General features: G+C 36.2%; 1 protein-coding gene across 5 annotated transcripts in view; it reads left to right on the top strand.

Moving 5' to 3' along the window:
- The window catches only part of SPOCK3 (SPARC (osteonectin), cwcv and kazal like domains proteoglycan 3), a 171,697-nt gene that overhangs the window by 107,009 nt on the left and 39,858 nt on the right, over positions 1-24,830 (top strand). For all 5 annotated transcript variants that reach the window (XM_042014903.1, XM_042014902.1, XM_042014900.1 and 2 more), the window contains one exon: positions 9,181-9,295. In XM_042014903.1, coding sequence (XP_041870837.1) covers positions 9,181-9,295 — 115 coding nt within the window. The remainder of the gene's footprint in view (positions 1-9,180; positions 9,296-24,830) is intronic.

Genomic DNA, 24,830 nt, shown 5'->3' with positions numbered 1-24,830 from the left:
CTTTGATGGGATAACCCAGTATGGACTGTCTAGGTCTATGCATGTTGCTTTTAGTACTTTTATTATTTTGCCTGTAATTGAAGACTAATGAGCATGCCCTTTAGATGCTATTTTAGCTCAGATACAACTTTATAAATATTTCAACTTTGATATAATTGGATAAATTGAACTTGTTTAATTAGCAGTGCAATCAGCCAGCATGGCTTAGGAAGTCATATCACATTAAAAATACAGTGATAATGCATGCTAATAAGGAATAAGCAAATTGTTTTAATGAAAAATTCCACACTTTTAGAAGCCATTTGTGTCTTATTATAAGGTTTTACAGCTTTGCCATTACTTCTGTTTTACTGTTGCCATTACTCAGAAATTTGCATGCCAGCTGAAAATCAGTGAAGACCTTTATTAGCTGATTTTTGAACCAATATAGTCAGCTATATTTAAGATGGTTGTGTAGGAGAATGAAATGTTTTTGTTCACCTTTAAAATTTTTCTTTGAATGTTAATTTTCAAATTTGTAGTGGTTACTTGAAAATGTAAAGTTAGTTTTGTCTGAGCAATATTTACTTTTCTGTCTCTCAAGAAGTTTTCTCCGAATTGCAAAGTACTGAATGGCAGCAATGGGGTACATGAAGGATCTCACATACATACAGTGTTGAGTCACATTCTGTGCATCTCTAGCTTGGGTGTGATAAATACGATGGAGAAGTTTGAAACAAGGAGCCTGATGAAGTGCTGAGGTTTGGACTATACAGGCAAGAGCTCTGAGTAAGAGCCAGAATTTATGGATTAAGCATATGCTTGTATATGTCAGAAGGAGATTTTTTTTTTTTTTGTGTTAAGCATGCTTACAAGAAGCTTTTAGTTCATTTTGAGACTGCATCAATGTTTGTATTTTTGGAGTAAGTCAAGAGCATGAGTAACATGGTTATATATTTTTACCCCTTTTGTGAATTAAGTTTTAAAGCACCATAATTTTAAATTTTTTTGGTATTTGAAATACCTTTTTCCAGAATTTTTTGTCTTCAAGGAATATTGAAATATTAATTCGGATGTGAAAAAATATATTACATTGTTTACACAAATATGAAAAGCATTATTACGAATTATTCTTAATTTACTGGAAATAGTGTATTTCAAGTAGGGATTTACCATTAATTGATCTTTGTGTTCTTATTTGATGGTATAAAATATTAGTTGGTCTGTTTGCAATATGTATAGGATAACACGGTGAGGTATGTATTTTCCAAACTGAGTAGGTGTCTAAAAATTCAGACAGCTGATTTTAAAAGCAGATAAATTCTTAGAAGGATTTGCAGAAGCTCCTAAGCATCATGTGTCTCTAAGAGCCTCTAAGTAGGAAAGCAGAAAAAAGTAGGTGCCTAATTTAAATAATCCCAGTAGGCATCTACTGGCATGTTTCTGTGACTTAATATGTGTTCTAGGGTGTCTGAAAAAGATTGAATATCTAGTTGACCTGATTTCAGTGATTTCAAGCTTTTAATTTTATGCCATTGCACTGCAGAGCGCTGAAGAAAACAGACAAGAGGTGAATAGGAGGAAAACTGTGCATACAGGTTTTCATTTAGTCATGAAAATAGCATTCACTAATTCATAGCTTCATAAACAATTTATCATCAGTTGTCTTTCAACCACAAAAGATTTTCTTTGCTCAGGGTCTTAGTTCAATGGACATATTTCCTGGTTTTCTCTGATCAAAATGGCAGTTTCATTTCTTTATGGTTAATATTTTCAACAGTTATTTTCATTTTAAATAGTAGTACTGGTTTGCTGAAAAGCTTTTTATCCAAACTCCTGTTTTTTAGGTGAATAATACACATGCTTGGCAGGTTACTGATGAGACAAAAAGTCATCTGTAGACGTGATACTTCAGGGATAAATTTGCTCAATAATTTTTCATTTCTAGAGCTTGAATTAGTTGAAATTTTGGTCTCTTGACATTATGTCTAGCTGCATTTAACTTGAAGTTCTATACCTTCTTGGCTGCTTTTTGTAAAGAAATGCAAAACTGCATAAAAAATAATTTGAAAATTAGGTTTACCACATCACTAAGTTTAGCCACATTTTCACCTTCATTTTAAGCCAACCTAAAGTGATGGCACTGCACATGATTTATTTGCCTGGAATTGGCCCCTTGCATGAAGCAGTCCTTCACACCTCCTCCATGTTCTGTATCAGGTAGTGGTCTGTGTTGAACTGGACCTGGAACACACCTGATCAACACTCACCCTGCCCACCCTGCCCCTATGTTTGGTGACAGGAACCACCAACTGAGTTTAAAAAGATAGTTTTTTTACATATTCTACTTAGACTCAAATCTGAGAGCATAATTTCACATAACAATGTGCACCAAATACAATGAAGACAAATTTTGAGGTGAGGAATGTATGTAAGCTTTGTGAAATAGGAATAAAGTTTGAAAATGGGGCATGTGGATAAAAAAATAGAAGAAGCATAACATGAAGATAAGTTGAAAGCACATAGTACTGAGTAATCAGAGATTATTGGTTCAGCTGTCAGGGATGCCAGCTTCTAGCAAGAGATGGGAAACAGATCTGTATTGATACATGAGTGTGGAGCTCTACAGGAAAGATTTCTACCCATGAAACATAAAATGATACTGGAACAAATATACCTTTGTGGTACTCCAGCAAAGTACTAGAGTACATAAAGATCCTGTTGATTGCATCATACAGAAATCTTCTGACCATGATATCTAGAAAATATACAGGAAAGGAAGAGCTGTGGGCATTTTTTGGTAGGAGCATGTAGATTTGAAAGGATATTCCAAATTAGCCCAGTGATTCTATTTGTAGTGTATGCACTAATAATTATCAGGGGAATCTGAGTTTAATTATTCATTTGTGTATTTTTTCTTAGATATGGATAGCATACCCTATTTGCTTTTTAAATGTGCAAAAGGGGCTTCTACAGAGTTGTCACTGAGATAAGGTGCACTTAAAGGTGATGGTTACCTTTCAAAGATGAGACACTTTACAGTTGTATAAATATTACTTACTGGATATCTAAAAAATAATTTACTGAACATTTGGCATTAAATGTGATGATGTTCTAGAAAGCATTTCTGTAAGTATCAGCACCTCAGCAGGCGAAAATATCTAAAAGACTCTTAACACTGAATTCACACTTTGTCCAAGACAAGTTATGCTTCTGTTTAGAAAAGGGTGTATGGATGTATCTGGCCAAACTTCAGTCTTTCAGCGTGAAGGGCTTGAAGCACATAATGGACACAGTATTGACTGGACATCTAGATGAGTATCCTGGCAGCTTATTTCTGCTGACTTACATGCTGTAGGGTGTACCAGATCTGCTTCCAGCTGCCCAGGATGTATACAGATGGAAAAGAGGGATTGGAGGGGTGTGTCTGCAGATTGTACCTCAAGGCACTAGTTCATGAGCGTCTGTTCTTTACTTGCCAGAGAAGTCACAGGTATCCTCATTACTTAGTTGGTGTTAGTTTTGTTTAAAAGCCACTAGATATTCCTGGCAAGACAGTACTATTGTGGAAAAATGTTATCTTGCACTGAGGTTGTAGCATTCTCAAAAAGGAACAGAATTATGTCTGTGAGAAAAAGCAAATTGATAAAATGATAGGAAATGCCAAAGTCAGTGTTGGACAAGGACTTCATCTTTCTTTTTGTGTAGACTTAAAATGCAATCCTAATTCTGTTGCTTTCTTCCAACAGGGCTCTTCTCTCACATAACACGCAGGATGGACATACCTCCCTTTTATCTAATCAGGAAATTGTTGTCAGTACACTCTTATGCCTTTTATTATATGGTAGCCAGACAGTTAAACAAAGTTCCTCATCTACTTTAGTATGTCTTTATTCCCTGTACATTTTGAGAAGTCTACAAATAGCAACTAATTTACAGCTGTCTCACACACTGTCCCTCTGTGTGATATGTCGTTTTACAGATAGAAGATGGTTCTGCAGATGAAAGCAAATAAGTTATATGTGAGATGTGGATATCCAATTTAAGGATTTTTTTGGTTCATATTTCACATTGCAAAGTGTTTATGTATTCAACTAATTTTTTAGTTTATCTAAAAATATTTGTCATGTTCCCAAATCATATGTCAGGTTTTCAAGAGCTCAGGAGAGCACAAATACACTCAGTAGCAAACAGAATTATGCTGAAATTATCTAGGATCAACAGACCAGTATAAGCATTACTTTTCTTTTGTGCCATCTCCCTAGTTCATTCATTACACATCTTTCAAACTCTTCAGTAAATGAACAAGATTTATACAAGCAATAATCTCTTGACACTGCTTCATTCCTGAAGCGGGTCTGTACTGTACTTCCCAACTGAATAAGCTTGATGCCATCTGATCCACCTGATTTCTCAAAGCAAGATAAGCTACACAGGTGTAATTCCTGACAGATTTACCTAAGCCCAGTTCTAAAGACGATTATTAAGATTCAAAGAGCTTCTCCAACGTTTTAAGATGTCACTATCCTTCTTAAAAAGTCTGCCTAGTATCTAATCTGATACCTTTCTGCAGCAATTTAAGACAATTATTTCTTGTAACATTCATTGTGGTATTCTTTTCAGGTACCTTTCAGGTGTCTTTTGCCGATTTGACAGCTGTTATGTGAATCCTCTTTTCTTAAGATCCAGTCCTTCAGCCTCTTTTCAGTGACTATTTTCTAGGTTTCTCATCATTCCTGTTACTCTTTTTTCAATTAATTCCTTTTGTTTGAAACCTTGTCACAAGCTATACAGTGGTGCCAGAGCTATGTGAAATTATCTTACATGTTTTGTAGGTTGCACTAGCATTTATATATCCTGGTATAATGCTTTTAAATACCGCTCAGTTGTTCTAATGATGACTGGACTTCTATTTTTCCTTTAGAATGGATGTCTAGCCAGTTGCTCCAGCTTGTTGTTAATATCTCAATTATTTTGTCTACCTAACAGTAGAATATAGCAGTTTTCTGTATTGAATTGCGTTATATTTTAGCCTAATTTAATACTATGACTATTTTTATTATATTTCTATCTTCTAAAACTCTTCCATGTCTAATAGGATATCCTTTAGATCATCTTCCAACCCACTAGAATCATAGAATAACCTGAGTTGGAAGGGACCCACAAGAATCCTCGTGTCCACCTCCTGGCCCTGCACAGGATACCCCGAGTGTCACACCATGTGCCTGAGAGCCTTGTCCGAACACTCCTTGAACTCTGCCAGGCTGGTGCTGTGACCACTTCCCTGGGGAGCCTGTTCCAGTGCCCAGCCATCCTCTGGGTGAAGAACCTTTTTCTAATATCCAACCTAAACCTGCCCTGACAGAACTTCAGGCCATTCCTTTGGATCCTGTCACTGGGCACCACACAGAGAGATCAGTGCCTGCCCCTCCTCTTCCCCTCATGAGGAAACTGCAGACTGCAGTGAGGTCTCCCCTCAGTCTTCTCCAGGCTGAAAAGACCTCAGCCATTCCAAAACTGCTCCGAGCACTCGAGGTGGGGCTGCTCCAGTGCAGAGCAGAGTGGGACAATCCCCTCCCTTGCCCTGCTGGCGATGCTGTGCCTGGTGCTCCCCAGGACACGGCTGGCCCTCCTGGCTGCCAGGGCACAATGATTCAAATTCAACTTGCCATCAGCCAAGACCCTGAGTTTCCTTTCCATGGCACTGCTTTCCAGCATCTCATTCCCCAGTCCATCTGTACATCCAGATTTGCCCCATTCTAGGCGCAGAATGCGGTACTTTTCTTGGTTGAGCTTCATGCAGTTGGTGATTGCCCACCCCTATAATTTATCCAGGTCTCTCTGCAGGGCCTCTCTGCCTTGGAGGGAGTCAACAGTTCCTCCCAACTGAATATCATTGGCAAACTTATTTCATATACTTCTGAGTCCTGCATTCAAGTTGTTTATGAAGACCTTGAAGAGCACTGGCCATACAGTGGAGCTGTGTGGTCACCAGCCTGATGTAATCCCTAATGTTAGCCCATTTACCCCATAGCGCTTTGTGTCCAACCCATGAGCCACATGCTCACCCATCGCATGATAGGTTTGTCCATCTGTGTGCTGGATATTTTGTCCAGAAGGACACTGTGAGAGACGGTATTGAAAGCATTACTGGAATCCAAAAAGATTATATCAACTGGCTTCCCTTGGTCAGCTCGGTGGATAACTCTGTTGTAAAAGGAAATTGTTAAGTTGGACTTCATCCTCAAGAAGCTGTCCTGGCTTCTTACTGAAGCTTCTTACTGAATCACTGACCAGTGATTACATTGTCCTTCATATGTCTTTCAGTAACTCCCAGAGTAATCTTCTCCGTAATTTTACCAGGCATGAAGGTTGGACTGGTAGACTTGTAGTTACCAGGGTCAGCATTTGCCAGCTTCCTGTTGATTCTCCAGATTCCCAAGATGGTTGAAAAGTCATGGAGAGAGATCTTGTTATGAAATCAGCCATCTCTTTGAGTACACTGGCATGAATACCCTCACACTATGTCTCCTTTTTGACCACTATTTCTCGTTGTTTCCTCATAGCCTGTATGTCAGTGATTTCTTTTTCTGTGGAATTTTTCAGGTGTATTACTTGCTCTTCTACCAGTTTGAGAATAACACAGAAGGAAGTTTGGCCCACCTTTATTTAACTGTGCTATCTTTACAGTATCCCAGTGCACTGTTAATTTGGGGAATGATGACAAGAGGTTTGAACCAGAGTTTTGTTCCTGGTGTTAGCTGCTAATATGAAATTGTCAGAACAGCCTTGATTCATTTCCAACTTAGGCAAGCACCATGATGTTGCTTTGTTTCTGAAAACAATGAATATATCTCTGCTGCCTGCCTGTCCTTAAAATGAGTTCAGTGAGGGTAAAATTTGATCATACCTGTGAATGGGAGTAGTGATTTGGAAGTGTTGTGTACTGACTGTGCACTCAGTATCTCATGTATCTCTACCTGTGCCAGGTGTTGAGCATTTAGTTTCTTTAGCATTTAAAAGGACAGTGTTATTTGCAAATAGGACTGAGTAGACATCTTCAAAGAAAAATAAATCAAAAGGACTAAACTCGAAACTCATGATGTTAGCCGAAGCACTTATGAAATATTTACTAGTCTCTTCAGCAACATTCAAGTAAATCAAAGTTAGGAGCATCAGAATCTGTAAAAAATAACCTCTCAGAGAAAGGATTAAAGAAATCTTCAGAAGTTAAAAAAAAAACAGCTTAATTTTTTTTCTCACTCTTCATACTGTGGTTCTCAGTGAAACAAACCTGGAATGGGTTTATATCTCAAATTTTAAGTGGTGATCTGACGAAGTGGAGTAATCAAAGCCTAAAGCACAGCTATCTGTAGATTTGAATCCTTAAACTACTAAGTTTGAATAATAAAACCTCTCATATCTTAAAAACAGAAGGACCTCTCTTTTTAACAGAAAAAACTAATAAATTTGAGCTATAATCCATTCCACAAACGCCAAAGATTCTTTTGAGTATTAAGAGATGAATTAGGTCATGTACTGTCTGGAGAGAGGGCTGGTGGGTATCATAGCCAATGCAAGTACTCTTCTGTACAGCCAGGATAATTGAGGTAGAGAAAGCATTCAGTTGTTTCAAAATCAGCATAGGCAGGTGTTTGCTTTACTTCCATTTTCTAGTCCTTTATGAGATATTACTGCTATGTAGCTTTCAATTGGAGCAGTTCTGTTGGAGTTTTTTTGGGAGAATTAAAAGGTTCTTTTAGTGTCATTTTCCTTTACCCATGCCTTTTTGGCGAAAGGTAACACATTCAAAACTGAAGTACAATAATGATTTATTTAAATAAAAAAAAATTGAGGTATTAATTTCTGTCTTTTTGGTACTGGCAATGGTGCAAAAATGTATTATTTTGATACAGTGATGCAGTTCAGGTTCTGCAAGATACAGAACTGCCTGAGAGTGGGACAGAACTAGAAGTCTGACTGCTTGAAAAGTTGATGAAGTTCTGTAAATTCACAGTGCTGTGGAAACCTCTGGAAACCTCAACTGCAGTCTTTCAGGAGGCTCCTTGATTCTTATATAGCTATAGTGCTCCCACACCTTACGTATTTTTAGGAGAGAGACAAACTTTGACTTTAGGGTTTCCTGGAAATCCTGATAATCATATAATGGAACTGCATTACAGTGAAGTTTGCTACCCTAACAAAAGAGGAGTCAGGGAATAAAAGAGACATTCTGGTGAGATTGTTCTGAAGTGTTGATACATAGAAAACACTTCATAATTTTATTTGTTACTTGAATTGTTTTCTCACTCATGCTTCTGTGTCCTTTCCTATTAAATGAGACATCTTCCGTATTTTGTTCAAGGATGAAGTGTTCTCCAAAACAATCTTCCTTCTTTTGCTTTTTGCAAAAGCTCTTGTAAATGCTCTGCTCACCCTTTGTTTTTATGTTTTTCCTGATGATACTTTGGCAAAACATCCCAGAGAAAGATCTCTATTTAAAGAACTGGTTTATTAGAAGAAGAGTTCAGCTTTTCAGTAAAGAAGGACAATGTTTACAACGAAACTATTTTCTCTGTATGTGTTTTTAAACTACATTATTTTTACATGCTTGAAACAATTCTGTTCCTCAGATATAGATAGTTTTTATATGGTTTCTGGATTGGAGCTGTAAGTACACAGATGACAACCTCACAAATGAATCTGTTTCAGATTAGGTATCAGGAAAGATAGTCACTCTGCAGAATTACATTTGGCACAGCTTTTCATTTTATTCATTAATGCTTTTTACCAGGACACTGTCATCTTAAAGATAGAAACTAAGTGATAAATTCTATAGAAATTGACTGTTTATTGCTTCCTATCAATAATGAATGTTGTTGCTGTGTTTATTTGCTCATAGAATACAGATAAAACCAATGCAGTCTACTTCTGTCTAGCAGGGATATTCAAGTCAGTCTCACATCACAAGTGCCTTCATGCTTGAATTGAGTCTGAAACTGTAGCCAGGTTAGGGACTAAAATCTTTGTATCTTTATTTAATCTACTTTTTATTCTGAAAGTAGCAGGAGACTTTTCTTAGCGCCTGTGTCTGCAAAGATTTAAGCATTTCATGAAAGATTGCTTCAAATTTCTTAGATCTATAATTTTTTTGTTATAAAATATGTTTATACTAATGATAGTCATTCTCTCTCTTTACAGTGCAAATTAGACTATCAAGCCTGTGTCTCAGGAAAACAAATTTCAGTGAAATGTGAAGGACGTTGCCCTTGCCCTTCTGACAAATCCACAAATGCAGGCAGAAATGACAGGAGAGGTGAGTGATGGTAATTCATGTAATATTTTTAATGTGCATTTCCAGCAGGAAGGAAGATTTTGTTCACAGAATATTACAGTTATCAGATATTACAGAAACACTGATTATTCTTGAATAAAACCTGCTTTATTTTGTTCAAGGTTGTTCCTTTGCCAAGGGTTTTGAAATTGTAGCTATAGTAAAATACCATGGTATTTTTCACATGAGCTATTGTAGTATGAGTTACTGCTGTTCTTTTTTCATTTACTATTTAATACTCCGTGAGATGCTTATAGGTGGATTTAAGACAAAGAAGAAATTAATTCCTTGCTCCTCAGTGTTTTCAATTGAATAGTCAAGAAAACAAAGTGTGGTAGAAAGGAAGGAAACTTAGAAGTCCTTGTTGCTGGTCATAGGAGCAAGCAGTTGCGCTGTAGAACTGTTAGTAAATGCTGTATTATGTGAGTTCATTTGAAAATTGCTTGATAGGAATAAATCACCTTCCTTTTGGACCATGCATGAGATTAGGCTGCTAGAATGAAGTTGCTTTGCATTGCTTCTTAGCCGTTGGTGCAACTGGAACAAACTGGAGAAAAAAGAACTGGTGGTTAAGCATATTTGTATTTCAGTGGCTCCAAGTGATTATGGAAGGTTGTTGTTAATAAAACATGATACTGTCTTCGGTGCTTCTGAATAGAGAGCTGTTACGAGGATTTAGGCTACCATGGACCTGAATTTGCCAAGAAAAGTGTGATTGGAGGTCTGCATTTTAAAAATTTCTTTAGACTGATCTCTGTTAGATGCATTTTTTTGTTCTTTCTGTATAGTAACACTTTTGATGAGTAAGCTAGAACCTTTATGCACAAATACCATTGAAAATACAGCAAAATTAGTTTTTAAAGATGATGGGCTTTTTCCTGTAGCAACCTTGTAGCAATAAAAGGAACAAATATTGCATTAATGTTGATATTTCATTTTAGTTTGAAGCACTATTCCAGATTTATTGGGCAGGATAGTCTTACTGTTTCCATTATAATCTGTAGCTACTGTCAAAACTATATTTTTTTCTTAGTGTAAAAAACAAATTAATGTTCTTCTAACAATGAAGATGACCACAATAAAGATTAAACTGTGTGCAGGCATACAAGTGAATTAAAAAATTGCTCTGAAACACTTCTTTAGGTTCCTTTTTTCATCTTTGGCAATATAATTGATTGTGTAATTAAATATTAATTGAATATATGTAATTAAATGCTCCCTGTGCTGTAACCCCTCTGTAAAATTATAGTCTTGATGTTTTTTAAAGCATTAATTTACAACTTCATGTAGTATCTTGAAAATAAATAGATAAATATATCATCTGCTTGCATTGTTGAATGGAATGAAAAGCACTGGAAGACCCAGCATGGTGTGGCTAATGTGGCCCCTTTGATAAGATATACAGTGTAACCTGAATGTGGTTGCAGTATCCACTAGCAATAATTTCTGTGTCTCCAGGAGGGATATGGGAATATTTGCGTAACAGCGGGCATGAAGTGAAATTAAGATGGTGAGGTGAAAAGCATCTCTCTGTGAGTAGTAGGCTTACCATTCTCCAGTGTTAGTCTTTTAATATGCTATCATTGCCCTTAGTTTTTGTCAAAATAAGGTTAGCATTTTCTCTGCTGGAAGTTGTTTCACCTGATGCACTTATCTTTTTCCTTTTGTATGTTCTTTCAAGCATATTCTATTTTTCGTACTTCTGTACTAAAACACTGAAAAAAATGTATAGACAAATTTTTTTTGGTTCAAAAATTGGAATTTTTTAAAATTAAGAATGAACTCTTGATGATTTAAGCTGCCAAGGGGTCAAGATTACTTGTGCCTAGTTATGTAAAAGAGAAAAAAAAAGGTCTCCTGGTTTTGGGAATTAACACTAATCCTGTCCTGACAGATTGTCAGAGCAAGAAAAATACAGGGCTTTTCCAAATGCTGCATTTTATTGCAATGCTGAAATTTGTTAATCTGTTTTCTTTACAAGGCCAAAAGCCAGGAAACTTGAGAAACATGAAAGTGAGCTGAGTATCCTCAGTGAAATTTCATCTTTTTTTGTTACAGAATACAAAATTTCTTACAACAGAAGTTCTTATAACAAAAGTTGTAAGAATGCAATTTTTGTCTGTAAGTGGAGCTCTGTAAAGTGTTGTAGCATTTGGACTCGGTGATCTTGGAGATCTTTTCCAAACTAAACGTGTATGTGGCTCCATGATTCTACGCTGCAGATATATGTCAATTGCTTACAAATTTGACAAAGCCAAACAGGCAAAGTAAGGTTACTGTTCCTGTTTCAAGGATGACTTAAGTAAGGGCTTCCTAAAATACATTCCCTGCCTAGGCTATTTAGGACAATTGTTCATCTTTTCAGATTGAAAATTTACTGAATTTTTTTTTTTTTGGTGTATCTGGAGAGCAAGCTATGTCTATGAACTTTCCCAAAATAGTCTTGGTGTGGATCCCCATACTCCTTTGGGAAGTAAAATTAAACCAGTATTCAGAAAACCAGATTTCTTCTTAAAATGTATGTAAACCTAATAATGAAATCATAGGGTCCTCTAACTTGGAAGTGAACTATCAAGTTTTTCTAATCCATATCTCTGATGAATGCAGGAGGCAGGTGAGGGCATCTGGGCTTTTGTGAAGGCTGTCTCATTTTAATGATACATTTAGAAACATTGAACTTAATTGATGTGGAGGGGCTCTTAGGTTAAATCCATAAATGAGAGTGCTAAGAACTTGATCTGTGTCTAGATGTATAAGTTAAGAAAAACAAAAGTTACAAGCAAAAAAAAGCCCAAACCCCACAATAAAATAAAAATCTTTCTTTGTCATCTTTGTTTTGAATATAATTTAGAGAAAGCAATGGGTATTATGTAAAGTATAAACTACAATAGGTACGCCAGTAATTTTTAAAAAGAGACAAAAAAGACAAACTTAGGGTTATAAATGAGCGGGGGACATCTGCAGAGCATTAGAGGCAGTATTAGGGGAACAAAGATAGAAATAAATGAATATGGGCAGTAGAGAAGAGAGGGAGGGCTTTGGAAGTTGTGCAGAAGCAGAAAGAAAAAAGGGTAAAGGAGAATGAATGGGAAGCACTACCACTTGTGAGAGAGGTGTTAAATAAGAGACACATGAGGAGGCATCTTGTTTTCCGGGCATAGCCATCACCTCATGTCCCCCTTTTGCCCAAGTCTCCTTTTCAAGCATGTGCCAGGATCTGGGGTATCCAGGTCGTACTGACTTGCACAGCTGTGAATGAAGGGATTTCATTGAGCTGGAATCTGCAGATCTTCATTTTTCTAAGCGCTTCTGAGGCTTTTCCCAGTGGTTATGTGGCACCAGAAACTAGGAAGGATTCTGTGCACTGCACATTTTTACAAAACCAAGGAGTCTTTTGCCCCCTTGGCAGTGTGTGGGCACCTTTTTTTTTTTTTTTTTTCCAAATAATGGTCATGGTCCTTTTGCTCTGAGATACAGCAAGCCCTGTCCTTTGCTTGTCCTGCTCCTCCATGTGATGGGTAAGAACAAATGCACCTGATGCAAAGTGTGGTCTTGCCAACGGGGTCACTGGGAGAAGGAAGTGTGAGACCAGTCCATGGGGTGAATGCAAATGTTGCACTCATTTTTAAGGATGTACAAGTCCTGTTAACCTTCAACACTTAGCTCTGCATATGACACCCTATCTGCTTTACCTTTTGACAGTTCAGATCACCCATCTCCCCCTCTGTTCCCAACTGCCCAGAAAACAAGTACACATCAATCCTTTTTCTGCTTCCCCTTTGGGTAGTAAGTGTGCTTAGCTTTCATATTCAGCTGTCTAGAATGCATAGGAACTGGTAGACCTCCCCTTGCAATGAAGTTTAGCCTGTTCTGTGCATGCACAGCAGAGTAAGCAAGAGCCAGTAGTGCAGCTGGGTGCTGCGATTTGTTCAAGAACTGATGAGCTACTGCTTTTACTCAGCTTGATTTCACAACTTGCGTTGCCTCTCTCACTCTCGTTCCAAGCAGGGGGATTACTGGTGACCTGGGAAAGTCAGACAGAAAATTGTGTTCGTTTCTGCTCTGAAGCTGCACAGAGATACCAAGGTGTATCGGGCCACAGTCCCTGTGACTCCCTCAGTGTTCATCTCAGTGCATCTTGCTGATTTCCACAATCTCTCCTCACTTCCAGCATCTTTCCAGCGGCCAGGATCTTAAATGTCTTCTTTCAGGGAAGGCTCCTTCTTCCAGGATCCATCCTTTCAGTCCCTGCCCCAATTTTCCCAATCAAAATAGGCTGTGTGTAGAGGTGCAATGCACTAACAGCCTCATATTTGTTAATTCTGTTCCACGTCTCTTTATTTAATGTGCCCCTTTTGTTTTATCAAAATTTATACCAGTCCATACCAGTTGCAGCCAGCAAGGAGGGCCCAAAAGTTCCAATTTTGAAATTCACATACACCCACAAATTTAGCTGCTACCTGTTAGAGTTCACATTTTAAACTATTTTTTTCACCTACTGCAGTAGCACATTTACTTGAAGCTTTGTTACATTTATTTAGTAATGTACAATTCACCGACCTGCATCACCTCTTTCAATGATTTAAAAAGCTTTTAGCTGTTGGCTATTTTGACTTTATTTAAAACATGCTTCCTTTCAGCCAACTTGAGATTAAAATATTAGCAAGATTTCTTCAGGGAAAATTAGATGACCTAAAACAGGGAAGAAACAGGGTGAAAGAAATAAGAATTTTCTGTATTGTCTCAGTAACAGATTCTCATTTTAATTTGTGCGATTTATTTCCTTAAAAAAACGTGGAGCTTCGAACAAAATTAGTTCTGCATGTTTGGTACTTCTTGCTAATTATTTAATTAAGTTTTAATTTATTCTTTTTTTCAACTGTGCTTTATCCAGACAACAATTTTATTCTAGTTTAATTTTATTTCTGGTTCATGTTTGATATATAGTGTATTCCTTTTAAACCCATGAATAGACACCGAAATGGTCAAATTTGTGTAACATAAGTGTGTATTGCCAGCATTTCTCCAAGAAAATAAAACTGTAAATTTCCAAATCTGATTGAAAGAGTGAGATTATGGGAGAGTTCTTTCAAGTTCTTAACTGATTTCAAGGCTTTTGAGTGGGAATTTTACCATCCTGTTGGAAAAAAAGAAATTATTGTTTTTGTCATCTTAATACTGGGTTGAAAAAAGCAAAAAGCAAAAAGTCGAATGATCTGTAGTCACAAGTGAACTCCCTGCTTCACAGTGTTTTATTTTGCAAGTTAATATATTCAAAATACTTATCTCAGGTGCATCAGCTTCTTTTGATGCTAATGAATATCATTAATGACTGTTGCAATTCCCTAACAAACTCAGTGATAATGCTTCTGGAATCATGCCAAGTTTTCTTGCCTGTTGGAATTTTTCACAAAATGTAAAATGTATCTTTACAGCAGTGTACTCATATTCTGAAACAATTGTTCAGAATACGTTTGCCGAACATGACATTGTTTTAGTTCAAGACATTGCAATAGAAAAAAGATGAACAGCTGAAAGTAATTTTGTACTGTTAGTTAATTGATATCTAATTCATAATTAATATAATGTATAGTAATACTGTTCATTATTGGTATTGATCAAAACCTGTGGGGTTTTTTTCTACATAAAGAAATAAGGCAGTCTGTGAAATATACATCTTAGAAAAAAAGGACGTAAGAAGTAAACAGACTTAAAATTTTATGTCATTTCATGTGGTAAATATAAGGCCTTCCTATATTTGTGTTTTTATAGTATAATACCTTACATTTTCTACCTGACAGAAAGAGCAGTTCTGGATTAAATTGAATACTGCTTGAAGAGTCAGGGTAGGACTGTCATGAGCCAGGATTTGTTTTCTCTTATAATTTTTTTCTGTAGAAATTTACCTTATTTTCAGTCTTAATATTTCCTTGGATTTTTTTTTTTTTACTATCATTGTAATTGGATTACTAGTTAAGATAAAGAAAATTAATTATATTAGATTGGTAATTATTTTTTAGGAAAGTAGAGGTTGGAGGAGTGAGATGTTTTATATCCCACCTTCCAGAAAATAAAAAGGGAGGTCCCAGATAACAGCCTTCTGTATGATCAACTGTAGCATTTAATATCTTTCAGAAGCTGCAGAATGATGCAGAGGAAGGAATACATCAGTCTCTGAAATAAAAGTGTTTCACTTCCATTCAGAAATTGAGATAGAGATTATTCACTCTGCCTTAAATGGTACTGCACTTACTGCATCATTGCAGGCATTTCCTTCTGTGTCTCCTTTGCTTGTTATTTAGGTTGCATGAGGCTTACTGATTAAATAAGTAAATGAAAAATTGTATAAAATATTAATTACATGCAAAACCTTTAAGATACATGATCGTGTTTCTGGACTGGTTTGTTTGGTTTTGTGCTTGCTTGGACCAAATACCTGGGGTATGTCTCTCTATTGTCACCTGAATATGAGGTGTTTGGCAGCACAGATGACAAATTCCCACTGTGTATGTCAGTCTGAAGGAATATGGTCAGTGAAGACCATGGGTATTTCTGCAGAAATTTCGTCAGCAAGTGAGTGTATGGCTGACAGCTCTTGGCTGTGGTCAAAGACCTTCAAAGGTATCTAAGAAAAGCATTCATTGTCATTTATCTCAAATTTGCTCCACTCCAGAGTACATACATTGGGCCAATTTAATTATTCTTAAAACTAAATATCTTTGGACAGAGTGCTTTGTTTAGTTTCCCTATCAAGCTACACTAACACTGTGACAAATGTGTGCCATGACATGCCCAGGATCCTCGTCTCCCAAACAATCTATTTCAAAGATTTGGCTGAGGTGTACTACAGCATCCTCCTGGATTATGTCTTTGGATATCTTCATCATAGGAATAAGGCTGTGTTTCTGCCCTGACACAGAGACAAGATTCAACTGGGACATCTAAAAGCTCAGGGCCAACTGAAGGTCCTGCAGTTTAAATGGCAAAAGCTATAGCATTGTTGGGAAAGTACTGAATATGCATTTTTATTAGCTATTGAAATAGAAGAATTCATTCTCAATAACTTCTGAGTTAATCTCTGATAAATCCTTTGCTAAGAGCTCACTTGGTATTTTCACTAAAATAGGAGAGGTAGGCTTATATTCATGGAAGAAAAAAAGGGCTTCTCTTTACTTCAGCATATGAGGAGGACTATGTAGGTAACAAGGAAGCTCTTATAAGTGTCATACTCTGATTCTAAGCTTTTGCCAGAAGGAGGTGAGAAGGCAACAGTGCATGCTGAAAGTATTTTCAGTTAGCATGTCTGGAAGACTTAATCACAGAATATGACTGCTCTCTCAGCTGCATTCTGTTCCATACTGAATATTGCTGAATTGTTAATTGCTATGTAGAGGTGGGGATAAATAAGAGTAGGATTAAAGGCACTGTGGGTACTGCTTCATTCTGTGTGCCTCAGTGCTTCAAAAACAAATAGAGGGACAAACAACCAAGCAGCACTCTCCGAAATCCTCTGATTTAATTTGCATAGCATCATCTTTTCAATACATGACCTCTGCTACTCCTCATATAGTACAGGTATAGATGCCAAAAAAGAGCTTTTATTTTGTTTTCATTCAGAGAGAACACTGACTGGTTTCCAGACTTCGCAAATAAAGAGGTTGAGGGCCAAAAATAACACTTGTTAACTCCCTAATCTCTCCTTTGTATTTTTGCCTTTCAATGACAGTATTGTTTTGTAATTCCCTTTTTCTCTTTTGAAAAAGTAACTACACGACATCAATAGAATAAGAATCTGTATTCAAACCAACATGTGCTAGGCCAATTAGGCCTGATATTATCGGTGACCAGTTATGGGGTAGCCAGAAGAGGCCATTTGTATGAAACAGAGAGCAAAATTCCCATGTGTAAGATGAAGAGGTTCATGCAGTGTGGTGAAGGATAAAATGTAACTTTCAAACTTAAAATAAGGCAAAACCAACCAAAGAAAATTGATGGTATGTAATAATGCTGTTTGGGCTTTATTTACAAATATATTGTTATGTTTTAAAATATATCTGAAAAGGTCTAATTGTAATATTTAATTTCACACTGTCATGCATGTTACAGAAAATAAAGTGACTAGCCTATGCAAAGAAACACAAAGGGACGTGTTCTTATCATGGGCAAGCTGCTCTCAGTTGTTAACTTTCTCTTAGGATTATGCACAGTAAATGAAAGGAGGTGGTCTTGGTAGTCTGGGAGTATAGGTGGTAGCAACACTTTATATATGTGAGTTAAATTTGCACTAGGTAATTGTCAGCCTTCTATAGTTTCCTGTTCTTCTTAGCCATACATTTATATTCAGTAAGATATTTTTTATGTAATTGCTACTGCAGTGCTATAGAATGTAACGACAAAAGAAAATATCTTTGCTTTCTTAGTTGCTTAATTTTCATTAGAAAATGTTGCTGATTTTTCTCAAAATGGTGTTTAGATGAAGCCTGAAATACAAGAACATAATGATCAGTGGTATCAGTGGAAGCACTCGGATCCAGGAGTTTGTCTTACCTGTTGTGATATACACTGCTTGAGCTTGATGTCATTGTGGGCTCACAGTAAAAATTGAATCTGGGCTCGTATTTCTGCTCTTGCCTTTTCTGCTGGCATCAGTGTGAATCTTGCTATTGATTTAAAAGTAAATCGGCTCTAACATTGTGACTCAGTTTCCTTGTTAGAGGAAAAGACATTATCCATAGGTAAGCCTTCTCACTCTACTAATGTTTCTGAACACTATTTTATTACTATTTCTGAAACCTTTTGATTTTAAAGGGGCTACAAAACTAAAATGTGTTATTGTATTTCCATTGTAGTTCTTCAGAGGGTATTGACTTAAAAGTTAATGTTCATTTTGCTTTTATTGCTTTTTGTACTAGAATACGTAGTTTTTACTTTTCAGTCTTAAAGCTATTCATCTTTGACCTATATTTAACCAAGCATGCAAGCTAAAATACTGTTTTTCACCTTTTAAAATTTGCTATATACATTTAAAGTAATGGTGAGCTGTAAGTATATATTATATATAATTTGAAGCTATTTGAAGATAAAGTGAAAATAGATGCATTGTAGATGTTTATGCTTTGAAACTTAGTCAGCCTAATTCATTAAGAAAGTCTCTTTTTTCTCTGTTGTATATAAGGTGAATGATAGACGGTTTTTTACTTGATCATTAATAAGAAATACTACTGTTTTACCAGATTCTAGAGCTTTACTAGATATTTTCTAAATGGTAGGTTATTTCTGAGATAGCAGACTAATAATCTTTGCAACAATTCATTTGTATCTGTAAAATATTTTCATGTCTGTGACAGGAAGGGAATTTGCTAGCATAAAAATCCTGTGTTATTGTATTTGTAGAAGGCATTTATTTAGGATTTATTACTGTGTTTGTGTAATAACAGAAACTCAGTAGAGCTAATTTTATTGGTTGTTTCTTCAATGCCAAGATAAATTTTTTGCATGAGTCTTTTTAAATTTTTCAACTATCTTTTTTTTCTCAAGTGACACTGAACCAAGTAAAATTTTTAGCAGTATCTTCATTAATCTAACTCCATGCTAAGACTTTCTAAAAAGAGACTTCTCTATCATTAGTAGTAATGTAATGTAGTGTGATTAGCAGCAATCTAATGTAGTGTAGAATGACAGAGAATGTGTTTGGAGTGAGAGTGATCTGGCCTGATCTGTCCACAATCCCTGGGTCCCTTTTCAATTAGCCTGGGCTTGGCCAGAGCACACCCACATACCTGGTCTTCCTTCCTCTGGAAGCTGGGAAAGATTGGAAAGGAGTCTTACAGGCTACTTGGTATTACAGGTATTGTGCATGTGTGATGTGGAAGAGATGAAGGGCCTGTGGCTGTGTCTGAAGGACTGGAGAAATGGAGGTGCAGCTGTGTAAGCTGTTATTAGGCTGTACAAGTGACTTCATTGTCAGTTTTGCTGTTTTGCTCCAGATGCCCATTTCTCCTATAATTTCAAATTTATTCTTCATGGAGCAGTGTGTATTCACTTCGTTCTAAACACCTTTATAGTTTGAAAAGGATAACTAGAATTAGTTAGTATATTGGTAGATGATATTCTGGCTAAAAGATTTTCGCTTTTTCTTTCTGTTCTTACAAGGATTAGGATATTTGGAAACAAGTGTTAGAAATACATGTTGTGCAGAAGTGATATTACAAATGCAGGTGGAGCAATGAGGCAGAGACATTCTAGTAAAAAGAATACTACTAATTCATATCAGAGTGGAGCTGATAGTGTAAAAAAACAAGAGAAAAGGTAAAATGTGCTTGAGCAGTGATCTTTATTTTTGCTATTTTCTGCAATGAAATCATAATTGCAGAACAAATTAAAATTCCATTGAGCTTGACTGTTACAAGGAAGAAGTGAAGGATTATGGGAAGATTGTCCATTCTATAATATTGTTTATATAAAAAAGACTAGACTGTATATGCTGTGTTTATGAAAATAATCCCCGTAACACTGCAGAAAATACTCAAGAATGCTTTGAAGAAGAACATTTTATTGTTGCCAGGATTAAGTGTAAGACTGAGAAAGGATTGTTAGCTGAATGCTTGTTGTCAATTTTGCGAAGAGCTATGACACTGAAGGGAAGATGGGAATATTGCATACCCATCACTGGAAACAGCTCTTTGCTCACAGTTCCAAGGGCCTTTGCAATAGCAGTCTCCTCTAGAACCACCTGGTCTTTGCTCTTTATTTGGCCTGTTTATTTCCAAGTCATTCCACTTTTTATGGCCGCTTTTGGAAGCTTTGGGTACTCAAATCTATACAGCTTTGTCAAATCCAGGTATGTACATCACATCCACGAATTTGCTTCTAAATGGAAAATTCTTAAGGTAATAATGCCCTGAAAAGCAGTTCTGTCCTACTGTGGTGAGTTGCACTTGAGAATTTGCTTCTGATGTTTCTTCTGTTACCAGCAAGTGAGTGTTGAACTGGCAGATCTGGCCCTGTGTTAAAAGTATTTGTGTAATACAGTTTTTAATTTCTAAAATAATGTCAGTGTTGCATCTCTGCTCACTGTGTGAGTACTTCTTATCACAGGACATCGAGGACGTGTATGTCCTGTGCAAGTTGTGGCTTAGAGAACAGGTGTGCATGTTCAAGGAGCTAGGCACAGCATGGGATTCCTTTTCCATCTGCTGTGTAGGGAGCAATTCAGGGTGAACTTCCCAAACTGCATCTCGAGCAAAGCTAGCTGGTTCACTCTAAATATGTGGGATTGAGCTTATTCACGTGGGGTGGATGCTTAGAGTGCATTGCCTTTTTTGTAATCCTTGATTTCTGTGGGGTTCTTCCAGCACTCAGGGCCATTTATACACTGCTTCTTTTTAGGTAAAGACTCAATATATACAAGGTGAGTAATTTGTCATTCAGAATTGTTTTCTTACTACTACAAAGTATGCATACACAGAGGAAAAGATTTTTCTGTAAGAGGTTGCTTCAAAATGATTTATTATGAAAATTTTGATTAGCTTGATTGATTTCTTTACTTCCTTTCCCCTTGTGTTTTAGTAGGAGGCGAAGCCCAAATAGTGAATATGCCTTTAGAGGCAGAAAAGTTGTCTACAGTGTATCAGCCTGTGGTTTTGTGTGTGTTGCTGCAATTTTAAGAGAGTGAGGCAAGCTGTTATGATGAAAGAAGATAATTAATGCTGTTTTCATTGTATGTTTTGTAACTTTAACTAAGATCTTGGAACAATTCTTGAACAAATTCGGTCCTAGAGTCCCCAAAACACCCAAATTATTTTGAAAGCTTAGTCTGTGTAGCACAACAAACTCCATTAAACTATTTTAGGTAGTCATGAGAGCATGCTTTTTTAGGATATATTCATTATTTTCTTTTGCTCTCTGCCAACCAGCTTCCATGGCTTATAAAGCTGGAAGTTTAAATATAGTCCAGACTATTAAAATGGTGTTGCATTCGATTATAATGGCTGTAATTGCCTTAATTATGTAAATGAAGGGGCCTTGCCAATCTTAGGGTACATTAAAGGCTTTAGAAGTGTGTCACAGTAGTTGTATTGAGAATAAATAAGCAAAGAGATGCAGATCATATGCTAAGTATCTGGATCAGCATTATCTTTCTGTTCATGCAATGTTCAAATAAGCTAACAGGATGTTGCTGTGTTTGTGTCTCAATTACTGATGTGGTGGTAATATTTTTTTACTGACACTATTTTTATGCTGTCAATATGCAGTAATATTTAAAAGTTTTTCATTACTCACCAGTGGGAGATAACTGCTAGAAAAATCAGGGGTTTTTTGTAAATCAGGTAATTACACTTTAAATTACTTAATTTGCTCCTCCTCCTTATTTTTTGAAGATAAAACATGTGGTGCTAATTGCATAACCTGATTCTGAATTATTTTTTCTGTAAGTATGTCAGTTTATTGAACAGTGAAGCTACTTGAGAGCCTTAGGAAGCTCAGGAATGGACTGATGATGGTTCAGTACTCTTCTGAAAGTGGATCAATGAGATTCATGGAGTCCTCTTCAAGTAGACTGTAAACTGAGTGGTGTTTAAAGAACATGTGATACCCTTTTGGCAACCAGTTCTCAGTAATATTTAATTGAGTCTTTAGTACTTCAATATCCTATTTACTGCTTCAACTGTGCTATCCGTGCTCCTTGTTAAATGGTTGCAGTATCAGTTTTCTGAAGTGACTGTTCTAATAGCTGCTAGAATTTTAGTATTTTCTTTAAAATATCAAAGTCCTTCAGAAGACAGGGATTAAAAAGTCCATCTTTGGCAGCTATTGCTGATGTTTCTACAGCTGCTACACTGAAATTGACAGAAATTTAATGTGTTAATTACAGTTAATATCCTGGTGATATGGTGGCCCAGTTTGGTTTTTTTTAGCATACATGTTGGATGTCATTTCTTCCTTGAAGCTGGCCTCTATCATGGTAACTAGTTTCTACTTGAGCTAATTTTAAGCAAATATTCCAGTAACTTATTACGCAAGGAAAAAAGTTTACTTGGCATATCCTTACTTGGTTACAATACAATTTTTTAATAGTAAATATATAATCAGTTCTTACATATAAAAGTACAAGTTTTCTCTAAAAAACATTTTATCACCTCTCCTGAGCATACAGACAGAAGAACAATATTGATTTACTGTTCCACTTTTGCTTTTTTCGCATAAATGTTTGAACACACTTTCACAGTTGAGAACCATTGTCCTCTTGGTTGGTGTAAAGTTTTAAAGTACTACTGAACATTTTAATGTGGTAGTGCATATTCAGTGATGCTCTGAAAATACCTGTCTGTGCATTGAAGGTATGATGACAGCTAGGCCGTGTTCACGTCGCTCATTTCTAGTTGTGATAATTTCTAAAAGTTTCAAATGATGACGCAGTGTTAGAAAGAAATGTAACAGAAAAAGTTACTTAACAATAACTCTCCAGGACAATTATTACATGCTTCTCAGTGTTTTTAAGCAAGAGAAAGATGTATTTTCAAAAAAAACACCATCCTTACTTTGCATGCAAAACAATCCTGCTAGCTTTTAGTCTTCATGTAGGTTACTACAACTTTACTCAGACTCTTGGTAAGAATATGTACTAATGTTAGCATGACCTAAATCTATTCCAAGTGATACATTTTCATATCTTGACTGTTTTCACTGCCAACAAGGCAGGTTTTTTATTGTAAATACAGATTTTTTTTTTTGTATTCTTGATGAATCAGCATTATGAAAACATACAGTAACAAAATTATTAGATCAATCCTATGTGCCTCAAAGTAGAGTAATTACCCAACTGTGCTGCTTTTTATCTGCATCACAAAATACAATACCAATACAATACTAATTTCATTTTTTCTTGATATCTTTATTTTATATCCCAGATGCAGATTAATTTACATGTCAGAAATCCTCTAAATAAAGCATTAAAGTCTTCATGGAAAATGAAAAACCCAACTTCTTTCCTGAAGGCACCATGATCCATGAAATTAGCTGTGGCATCTGTTTTAACTGTTCCTGCTGATACCGCAAGATCAAGTGCTACAGCCACCTCACATGCAGGCATCAGCACTTGTTCAGTTGTGTCAAATTGTTAAGCTTTGGCTCATTAGCCTGGTGGCACCTTTAAAACATAACTACTCACTAAAATTAAATGGCTTTATATTGTGATTTACTAGTACTGAAATATGTTTTTGTAGGAAAAAAAAACAACTAACAAATATTCTATTTACCATTTCTAAGAGTACAAGTCATAAGAAATTCTGGATTGATTCATCTTCAGTAAAAATTTCTGTGAAATGTTTTTTGCATTATTTATCCTCTTTATAGTAGAGGTTTTTTATAAATTCCTGAGAGCAGTAGTAGAGCATGAAACATGTAAAAGGAGAGTTGTAAAGCCAGTTTAAGTGGAAACTAAGTAATAAGACAGTTTTGTTCTGTTTGGTCTCTTCAGCAGGATTGTCTCCTTATCTGAATTCAGGTGTTGTTGAAGGTTTTAAGTTTATAACACAGTTTACTATGTCTCATAGGATTCTGATTTTTTGGGTATAGTTTCCTTTTAAGGTCAGTATTTGAAGTTGATCACCCTCTGTCGTATTTCTTTATGTACAGTTTAAGAGGCTTAAAAAATATGTCAAAGATGGAGGCCACTAAATCGCTGGTATTCTGTAGTTACCTTCTTTCTAAAGGTTTAGCTTCAGAAAATAAACACAAAAAGAGTGTATAGTTTTAACAAAGTGAACAGAATACTGCTGTGGCTCAGAAAAACAAAGGAAATAGTAATTCTCTTTGGTTTTGTTTTTCGCCCTGTTTAAATCTATTAAAGCGAGAAAAACCCAGAGTGTGTTCAAGTATATCCAATTCAGTTGAGATGTTTCTGACCGTTTAATTGCGCATTGGATCATAACTAGACTTCAGAGAAAATAGGACACATAACATTAGGGAAGCAAATTTAAAAGAAAATTACTACAGATTGGAATAATTTAGAAGAGTTGTCCACCAGCTTTAAAGACTACTGATTGATCCATAAAAATATTTTTTCTGAGTCAAAAGCTGGAAATAGCCAACAGGATATAGTGTGTCAAGGCTAAAGGATGCAGACAGTTGTCAGAGATGAGCATCTGTGACAGTTTGCTTCTTAGAAAAAGAAAGCTAGAGATCAATGCAGTTACAAGGCTGTTGTGTACAAGTGTTTATATCTTGACATCTCTAGAATTTCATTTGCTGGGTTTAAAGGTAGATTCTGTAATGCAAGCATGGATTTACCAAGTACATAGTTCATCCAAATGGTCTTTTAGTTATTAGTGAGAGCTCTCACTGACTGTAAGGATTAGCAGCCTGCACCTGTTACGACCCACACCTCTGTAGTGTTCATTTGTGGGCAACATGGACCTCGTCGTGTGAGATGCCAGTCTGTCAGGATGTTTTTCCTGCATAGCATGGGGGTTGTTAGAAGTTTGTTGATGTCAGTGAACGATGCTAGGGAACTGAT

Source organism: Corvus kubaryi, unplaced genomic scaffold (genome assembly GCF_017639235.1).
Source record: "Corvus kubaryi isolate FWS band 111438036 unplaced genomic scaffold, C.kubaryi_AGA036_p1.0 split3-131, whole genome shotgun sequence".
Taxonomy (NCBI): Eukaryota; Metazoa; Chordata; class Aves; order Passeriformes; family Corvidae; genus Corvus; species Corvus kubaryi.
The sequence above is the reverse complement of the archived record's forward strand: the minus strand, read 5'-3'. Positions and strand labels throughout refer to the sequence as shown.